General features: G+C 48.8%; 1 protein-coding gene across 3 annotated transcripts in view; it reads left to right on the top strand.

Annotated features, from left to right (window-relative positions):
• Window positions 1-9,900, top strand: part of brip1 (BRCA1 interacting helicase 1) — a 34,291-nt gene extending 24,391 nt beyond the window's left edge. For 2 of the 3 annotated variants that reach the window (XM_031573604.2, XM_042708722.1), the window contains 4 exons: window positions 4,239-4,351; window positions 4,620-4,702; window positions 5,010-5,322; window positions 8,470-9,900. In XM_031573604.2, the coding sequence (XP_031429464.1) occupies window positions 4,239-4,351; window positions 4,620-4,702; window positions 5,010-5,322; window positions 8,470-9,409 (1,449 nt within the window). In that variant the 3' untranslated portion in view covers window positions 9,410-9,900. The remainder of the gene's footprint in view (window positions 1-4,238; window positions 4,352-4,619; window positions 4,703-5,009; window positions 5,323-8,469) is intronic. The other variant, XM_031573605.2, reaches the window with a different exon arrangement.
• The last annotated feature ends 212 nt before the right edge of the window (window positions 9,901-10,112 follow it).

Raw genomic sequence — 10,112 nt, 5'->3', positions numbered from 1 at the left:
TTTTCACTAACTACCCCCCCATCCCCCCCGGTCTCCCAAAGCCCTCCCTCCACTGTACCTTGCTGTCAGAGTACGTTTAGAACCGGCTGTCACCATGGGGACAAGTATGAATGATTGACACCACCCCCCACCCCCACCCTCACCCTCACCCTCTGTCTCACCACCTCCACCACCACTTCCACCCTAGCAGGAAGCTGTACATTGTGGCAGGCCAGCCCACCTCTGGGGAGAGGCTTATATTTTTTTTGCGTTCCACTTCACTGGAGCAGCGGTCAGACTGCAGGGCAGTTGGGCAGCTGCGCTGGGGCTGGGGCTGGGGCTGGGGGCTAGGGCTTGGGTAGCAGGCCCTGGAGAGGGACCTGGCAGGGGGGGAAGAGGGGAGGTGGCGGAGGGGTCATTGACTCCTCCATTTCTCTGTAAGCCAGCACCTCCCAGCGGCTTGTTTACTCAGAGGTCAAGAGGTTAGGAGGGGCAGGTGCCTTTGGGTGCCCTTGGCATTGAATGGCCATCACGGTCTCTCCCAGGCTTGCCTCCACTCTTGTGCCCGCCCCTATAGATCAGTGTAAAAGCAGATTGGACCTCTAAGATTTGATAGTCTCTTCGAAGTAGTTGGATCTCCAGAGATGCAGGGAGGTTAGAAATGGGATTATGTGTGTGTGTGTGTGTGTGTGTGTGTGTGCGTGCGTGTGTGTAAGAGAGATGAGAGGTGAGAGGGGTTGCTGTGCCCCAGAGGTTGTTGCACAGGTCAGTGACATGACCCCATTAGCACAGAGGAGACCAAGGACACTGACACTAATGACTGCCAGAGACGGGTGACTGTCCGTCCTACACACACACACACACACACACACACACACACACACACACACACAGTGTACACACAGTGTACACATAGACACTGGTGCTGAAGCAGCACTTTAGGTGCAGCACATGTAGCAACACTGTGATAGAAGTGTTAAGAGTTCCTCACAAGGTCTCTCTCTCTCTCCCACACACACACACACACACACACACACACACACATACACACACATACCCACAGAAATCAGTGTCTCGCACTCAAACATGTGCACGTGCGTTCACACACACACACACACACACACACACACACACACACACACACACACACACACACACACACACACAGCCTCCAGACAGTGAAAAGCCTTTAAACTTGAACAAACACACAGCACTGCTTTTATGGCCCTGTTACAATGGCTGAGATCAAAGGTTAACTTTAAATAGATGCCGTTCCAAAAAAAAAAAAAACAGAGCGCCCCTTTTCTATGAGCCTGTGTCTCGCGCCTAAAAAAGGTTACCGAGTGGACACTCTCTCAGTGTGTCGGAGAGCCTAATAAAAACCTGGGAAGCAAACACTGGTATCGGGTAGTAAAACAATAAAAGGCCCTTTAAAGGCGTTTAAAAGACACTCAGTGTTGATAAGAGAGATCTGGTTGCCAAATGACAGACTGCTGAGCGTGCCAAAGCAAAGTGCCCACATGAGAGACTTTGAGGAATCCGTGGCTCTTTATGGCATTTAAATGCCATGCGTGTTGCATTCAGCCCCGCCAGTTTGGTGGAGATTCATTAATGGGCTATGTACTCTTTTACCGCAGTGAAATAGATACTCCTGGGGAATAAGGACTAGTGTGTGTGTGTGTCTGTGTGAGAGAGAGATTGTGTTGGAAAAGTGTCTCTCCTTTGCATCGGCGGATGAATGGAGAGGGGTTTTGCCTATTTGTAATGTTGTTGTTTCCTGTAATTTGCATTTGTACTTATTGAACGTGTTTTTAAAAATACTGCATCAGAATTTGAAGTTATATGTTGTGCTTGTGCGCGCACGTGTGTGTGTGTCATTTCACACATTAGTGGAATGAAACCACCGTATCCGCTGATTCGGTAACCATGGTTTCAGGTATCCGCGGCCTGAAAATATTAGAAAAAGTAATTTATTAATTAAACGTTATCATAGGTATGCATGTACATTAAGTTGTGTGTTGTTTGCTCCTATCCGTGGTTTCGGTGGATACGGGTACACTACTTCACTTTGTGCCTGGCTTAAAATGTGGTATTGGTGTATCTGGTATTGAGGTACAGTTTCAAGTTTCATACAAACACCTTCTGGTGGATTTTATTATAGAGCCATTAATTAAAACAAAAAACTCTGAATGAAGACCCTTTGTTCCTCACTGGAGTTTTATTGTTGGGACTCAGAGAGAGCAGGTGGGCTGCAGTGCCAGGTTCCCCTCAGCTGCACAGAGAAGACAGACAGAGAGCTAACACAAACATGTGCACACACACACACACACACACACACACACACTCTCATACACACACACACACACACACACACACACACACACACACACACACACACACACACACACACACACACAGGAAAGCTCACATCTGCACAGTCACTCGGCCGTGAAGTATGCCTCCGGGCCAGACGTGTGTTGTTCAGGGATGAACAGGTAGAGAGAGAGAGAGAGAGAGAGATAGAGAGTGCGGGAGAGAGAAAGAGAGGGAGAGGGATAGACAGTAAAAGAGACAGCAGGAGAAAGAAGGGGGGGCCTATCTGCTGACATTTCAACTAATCCCATCCATCCAGTGCCTCTCTTTGCACATTTAGGGCTTTTTGGCTAGCAGCGAGAATTGGCTTTTTCACATATGCAAGCTGTCATGTCGAATGGCAGCACAGTGCAGAGTGGTGGAGTGAAGGGCCCGGCGCTGAAATGGACTCTGATGTAGGGGGGAGGAGGTGGGGGCGGGGGTCGAGTGAGTGAGTGAGTGAGGGGGAGTGGAGGGGGGCGAGTGCGGCCTGAGGGGAGCTGGCCTTTCCCTCTGACGGCTGGATCTCACAGCGGATGATGCCCTCTAACTCTTCTGGTGTCAATGAGACAGACAGCTGCCGTCATAGGCTCACTCGCTCACAAAACAAACACACATACGCAATGGCATAACACACACACACACATAGTCACTGGCCTCTTTAGGGATGATAATTGTGTGTGTGTGTGTGTGTGTGTGTGTGTGTGTGTGTGTGTGTGTGTGTGTGTGTGTGTGTGTGTGTGTGTGTGTGTGTGTGTGTGTGTGTGTGTGTGTGTGTGTGTGTGTGTGTGTGTGTGTGTGTGTGTGTGTGTGTGTGTTGTACAGACCGGGTGGTAGCTTGTAAGCAGGTGGATTCCAAGTGTTTTCTAAAAGACACTTTTCTAAGTGCGTGTGTCTGTACTTGTGTGTAAGATGTTAACATGTCTTTCTAAAAGACACTTTTCTAAGTGCGTGTGTGTAAGATGTTAATATGTCATTGTGTGTGAGGGGACACGCTGTACCTGCCATGTCCCTGTGACAGGTGTGTGTGTGTGTGCAAACGGGCACATGGCGCCTGTCAGAAGCTGTTAGTGGCCGGTCCTCGGGTCCATCCCGTCCCACCGGGGTGAGGCCTGGCTGAACTTTTCACCCGTCAATCTCCCAAAAGGTTAGTCGCTAAAATGAAAAGCGACGGGCGAAAATTGATGGATGCCTCTGTGGCATTTCGGTGGCGAGTGGGACAGGACTTGGTGTGCCATGCCATCTTTCTGGCCTTCACTCAGGCGCACACACACACACACACACACACACACACACACCTCACTCTCCCCCTTTCAGAATGGATCAGTCACAGGGGGCAGACGAGGGTAAACCCTTTCTTAGGTTTACCCTGGGGTGTGTCATCTACATACAAGTCGACTCCCCCCTCCCCCAAATATCCACACACACACACACACACACACACACACACACACACACACACAAAACAAAACCCAGCAACTATGAATATTCACCCCTACTTTTCCATGCCCACTCTTGATGCCCGTCAGGATGCTCCCCTCACCCACCCACCCCAACGAGCTGCCTGCCAGGCGTGCCTCTCCTACAGACAGCCCGCCCTCCATGCCTCTGGTTCTTCCACATGGTGCCCATCTAACAGTGCTGTTCACGGCTCTAAGTATTCTGGCTTTGATCAACACTTGTGTTTATACTGGATGGGCCAGCGTTAGTGCTACAGTCACTGGCCTGGGATGAAGAATCGCTTGTGTGCGGTCTTGTCAGAGCTCAGTGTGTGTCGTGTTTGGTTCACTTGTTCATGCACCACTTACTGTGGGGAGTCTTTGAAGTCATGCTCTCTTTGTGTGTGTGTGTGTGTGTGTGTGTGTGTGTGTGTGTGTGTGTGTGTGTGTGTGTGTGTGTGTTTTTAGGTAGAGCTGAAGATGAAGTACAACGATCATCACTGTAAAGCTCGGGGCTTACTGACTGGTAGCCGCTGGTATGAGATCCAGGCCTACCGTGCCCTCAACCAGGCCTTGGGCAGGTGTGTGTTTGCTTTATGTACGGTTGTTTTTTTTTAGGAAGTGTGAGTCTTTGTGCAACTGTAAGTATTCACGTTCCAAACCTGACCTAGATATGTTCTTTCTGAGCTGCTTTTAGCCATTCTTGAAATATCTGTTTGAAAAATGAACTGCCTGTACCATCAAGTTTATTTATGACATCCCATTTTTGTCATCACTTTTGTACGTTGGAAGGAGGGCTCTATTCGCACGAAGAGATAAAATCTATTCTCCCCTTGTCCTCCCCTACAGGTGTATCCGCCACAAGAACGACTGGGGTGCTCTCATTCTGGTGGACGATCGTTTCAGGTCAAACCCCAACAAGTACATCACAGGTACTGAGGTCCATTGGATCTGTTTAATCAGACAAAAGGGGTCTTCTACCTAACCTCAGGCTCTGCTGCCTCGAGGCAATGTAGTGGCTCATCTCAGCCACTAGGTGGGAGTAGTAGTCCACTGCGGCACTGATGTGGGAAAGACTTTGAGTAAGGGGGAGAAAACCATGTTTGTTAGACAAACACACCACATGTGTACGCACATCCACTCAGACACACACAGACAAATACCATTTATGTGGGAGTGCTTCGCTAATGTAACATGCATGTGTGTATAAGTGTGCGTGTGTGTTTGTGTGTCTCACAGGTCTATCAAAGTGGGTGCGTCAGTTGGTCCAACACCACAACTCGTTTGGTGACGCCATGCAGTCTCTAGTGTCCTTCTCCCAGTGCCAACAGGGGGCAGCAGAGAATCACGAAGCATGGAAGACGGAGCCAGTGCCGCCCTCCTCCACCCCCTCCTTCTCCGCCTCTGGCACCACGTTCCTGTCCCCCCCTGCCAAGACAGCGGGGCCACCCCAGCTACCAGCATGCCCAGCGGGGGAGCAGAGACTGGCTGCAGGGCCTCCACCTCAACTAAGCAGCCCCTTGGCCACCTGCCATGGTGCAGGCACAGGTACATGATAGCAGCATTCACCACTTATACTAGTGTAGTGTCATGATATTTTTCAGCACGATTATTACAACGATACAGCAGCACCAACTATCATGATATTTAGGATTCCTCCGTCCTCCGTTATTGTAGGCTTTCTTATTATTATTTTTGTACCATGGGAGTCAATGGCAGCCCCTAGAACCGTATGGTAACTTTTTCTGAAATTTGGCACACTCATTAAGGACAGTCCCTTCTTTACTCACACCAAGTTTCATGTCTCCCACTAGACCACACTAGCGCCACCAACGGGTCAAAGTTGGACTTTTGTTAACACACACAACTTTTGAACCGTTTGACCAATTTTCAAAAATGAGGTACCATTGGATTCCTTGGATCAAGACGAATTCGACGTTCAATGGCGACAATTTTCGGTTGTATAGATTTTCTGTTATTCCCGGTTTTATCAAACTGCTTTGAAAGCCTACTCTTCCTACAATTTTTCTCAAATCCCTTATGGTAACTTTTTCTGAAATTTGGCACACTCATTAAGGACAGTCCCTTCTTCACTCACACCAAGTTTCATGTCTCCCACTAGACCACACTAGCGCCACCAACGGGTCAAAGTTGCACTTTTGTTAACACTGTAACTTTTGAACCGTTTGACCGATTTTCAAAAATGAGGTACCATTGGATTCCTTGGATAAAGACGAATTCAACGTTCAATGGCGACAATTTTCGGTTGTATAGATTTTCTGTTATTCCCGGTTTTATCAAAAAACCTTTGAAAGCCTACTCCTCCTACAATTTTGGTCAAATCTTCTTCAAAATCACTAGATATGATCTTCAGACCAAGCCTCACAAAACTTATAAATAGAATTTTGATCCTCACAACCGTTTGTCCGGTACAGCCACTCAGCAGAAAAGCCGCCAAACAAGAACTGAAGTAATATCTATGCAAATCTTTGACAAATAAACCTGAGCGTCAGTGGTACAGGGGTAGAGAAGTCGTTTATTAATCAGAAGGTTGTTAGTTCAATTCCCTGTCAAAGTGTCCTTTAGCAAGACACTTCTTTCTTTTCTTCTTTCCCTTCTTCACTCTTATTTCCTCTATTCTTTCCTTCTTCCACTCTTCTTTCCTTCGTTTACTCTTCTTTCCAAAATTGTGAAGAATATACATTTTCCCCTGGTTTCGCAATCTTTGGAGGAATCCGCATCGCTGCTTGCAGCTATATTTATTTATTTATTTATTTTTATATTATAATTTCAATTATGTTCTAGTACATACTAAACATTGCATCTGAAGTCCATAAGATGCCACAATACTTTGTTCTTCTCCTGCGTCATAGCGGAAATTAGAAAGAAAGTCGAGAGCAAGTGTTGACCCCTGACTTCTCTAAACTGTCTGTCCTTGTGTCCCTGTCAACCTCTGTCTCTCAGGCCCTCACTTTGCTCTCTGCTCCCCTTTGGTTTTTTCCTTGTTCTTTTGTTGAGTCCTGCACTTTACTTTGGATATAGCAGGGATATTTCTGGCAGGGCAAATAATGTCAACACCCCCGTCCACCAAAACACACGCACACCCCCTCAAACAACCCAGGCTTTTCTGAAAACAAACTCCATAAATAATTCCAGTGCACTTTAGTCATTGTTAAAGTGTCGAAGGGTTAAAGTGGCCTCTTTTGTTACTGTTAATGCCAAAGAGTGGTACGCTATTATTTTAAGTGTCGCGTGTAATTCTTTTTGTCTAATGTCTACACATAGAGTCTTGTACCTTACCTAGTGGCTCTTATTGTTTGTATTGTCTCCAGCTGTTGGAGGAGGCGGCAGGTCATGAGCTCTTTGCATAATCGCAGCCCCGGAAAACATTTGCTTGAGGGTCGTTTTTTATTTATAACGGGAAGATGTTACCGCAACGCTCCTGCAGCACGGAGCCGGCGAAGCCCTGGGAGGGGACAGGGAACGGGGAAGCAATCTGGGATGCTTTTGGAAAACAACAGTGATGAATTAGTAAAGGCGCGCAAAGATGCCGGGCCTCATCTCTAGGGCGCTCCGCTTTTTCTTACTCTCTAGGGTTTGGAAGACACACACACACACAGACAGACACACACACACACACACACACACACACACACACACACACACACACACACACACACACACACACACACACACACACACACACACAAACGCATGTGATGTGGCTCTTCACAACTCACGGGTACCGAATGTCTGATTACTGCTGCGAGATGCGGGTTTGATCCAAGTTCTGTTAAGTCCTTGCTTCTTCAGGTCGTCGCCACAGCCAGGGCAGGCCGTCAGCAACACGCCCTCATCTCCCTGTCACCACTTTGTACTTAACACTTTAGCAGACACGTTTCACCCAGAATCACTTGCTACTTTGAATGCATGCGCTGTTACATTTTTCATCACGGAGGGCCTCCACCCCCCAGTGGATTTGAGCAATTTCAGCGTTAGCAGGAGAGGCAATTAGGAGCGAAGCTCTGGGACACGCTCTCTCGCGTGAGAGAATAGGGGTTCAAACTTAGCTAATGAGACATTAGCATGATGTCCCAGACCCAAAACAAGGCAGTGAGAAACTTGTGTAGTGATGAAGAAGATGATGATCATGATCATAATGCTGATTATGAAGATGATGATGATGATGATGACGACGAAGAGGTAGGGTTAAAAGGGGTGCAGTGGGGTGGGGTGGGGTGGGGGGGCTCGTTACTCCTCTCAGGCTCTTGAGGGGCTCTGCTTGACTGAGCAGTGGTGGACCCAGCAGATGTATGACTGTTGCTTTTAATTAAATCCCACTGACCTTTATTTGTGCTAGATTGAGCGTGAGCGCTGCCGGTCTGGATCTCGGGGGGGGGAGGGGTGACGGGGGGGCTCAGGCCGCACACATTAGGCCTCCGGCAGTAAGTCCTGAACCACCCCACCCAACCAAACCCCCCCCACCCCTCCAAACCTGAGCTCCTCACCTGAGACAGGAGCCTGGTGCCATTGTGCTGAGTTTAGTACCGCTCCAGTGAATAAGTTGCAAGTCCCTTTATGATTAAACACAGGAGAGGGAACAGATTGTCCTGGGGCAGAGCGCATCGCATTGGGAGAATCCATTTATAGTTGTGAATGCTGACTTGCTGTCTCTGTTGTTTTGTGTGTGTGTTTTGACAGGTGAACAGGTGCGTCCTCCATTAACACCACTGGCGATAGGTGAGGGGGGCAACATGACTGCCAGGCAGGTCACGCCAAAGCCCATCCACCACTTCTTCACCTCGACCCCGGTCAGCGCCCGCTTCAAGTCCCCCATCTTTTCCTCCAAGGACCTGGAGAAGAGCGGCAAAAATCCCAAGACTGATACCATGAATCCCAGTTCCACCCATGGGAGGACTGTAGAGGAAGTGACCTCACCACCTTTGTCCACCCCACATATACAGACAGAGCCCCCTAACCCTCTCCCCACTGTTGAACTGACTGTCTCCCCAGTAAAGGCCCCTCCATGCCCCCCTCTCCCAGAGACGGACAACCCTACGGGACCTGCCGAGGGTGGAGATGGGAAGGAGGAGGAGGAGGACCAGACCATCTACTTTACTCCGGAGCTGTTTGGAGATGAGGAAGATTGTGGGGATGAGGACACTGATGAAGACAGCACTGTGGTGGTCCTGGAGGAAAAATCTCCACAGAGGACTAAAGAGAGGACACAGCTTGGCATACCAGAATTCTCTGGGGCAGCCACAGCTGCCGGATTCTCAGAGGATCTGTTCAGCTCAGGGGAGGTCAGAAGGAGCGGCCGCACTACTGCTCATGACCTGCAGGGTGGCACCGTGTTCACAGGCAAAGAGCACAAAAGAACAGGGCAAGGGCAGGCAGATGAGAGGCAGACTACAAACAGCAGGAGAATAACAGGCAGTGAGGAGACACAGGCGCAGGCACAGGCGCAGGCACAGACGCAGGCACAGACGCAGACCCAGGGCAGACAGACAGGCAGCAGGTCACACAGGCTCTCCAGGTCTAGTCGGAAAAGCCTCCCTTCTTCCTCAGGTAAAGTCACAAGCTACTTCTCTCCCCTCCCACAGGCGAAGGCCTCTGAAATCATCACCCTAGATGACTAGAAGCAGAAGAGCAGGGCTGATAAACTGCACATAATGAATATGGGAGTGAGTAAGTGAATGCAGCTAAATGAGCTCGTTATGTGGTGTGACAGAGCAACAGCGTGTGTAATGCTAACAAACACATTTAGGCACACCCCCCCCCCCCCTTTTAAATGCACAGTTGTGGTTCCCCTTTTAAAATCATTAAAACAAAACGACGACACGCTCTGATTTTTTCGCTGTCCTCCAAAGGCGAGGAGAGGAGGCCGAGTTGTGGGTTGTTTTTAATGAGCTGTGTTGTTATATGGATGCAATGTGTGGAGGGGGTGGGGTGCTGTGGCATGGCCCACTTCACATGACTACATTTAGGCCCTATGTTTTTCCTCTAGCATTCTCTCTCTTGCCTTTTTACACAAAAATTACACCTCAGTAAAGTTTTAAGTATGTGTCCTTTTTGAGGTATGCAAAGGATAACAAGGCAGGAAATGGGGTGCGCACGTGCGTGTGTGCGTGCGTGTGTGCGTGCGTGTTGAAAGAGCAGTGCCCAGCCATAAGGAGGCTTCCCACCATCCTTCTTGCCAGTGCTGAGAGTATATTGAGTGTAGCAGATCTTGCTGATTGCATTCAGGCCCTCAGTAATTGTCATTTACTTATTGACTTGTAATCCACTCGAATGGGTGGCTGCAGTTGTAGCCCAGTGTTATCCAGTGCCATCTGTGAAGCA

This window comes from Clupea harengus, chromosome 9 (assembly GCF_900700415.2).
Source record: "Clupea harengus chromosome 9, Ch_v2.0.2, whole genome shotgun sequence".
NCBI classification, from domain to species: Eukaryota; Metazoa; Chordata; class Actinopteri; order Clupeiformes; family Clupeidae; genus Clupea; species Clupea harengus.
This window is presented reverse-complemented; position numbering and strand designations above follow the sequence as displayed.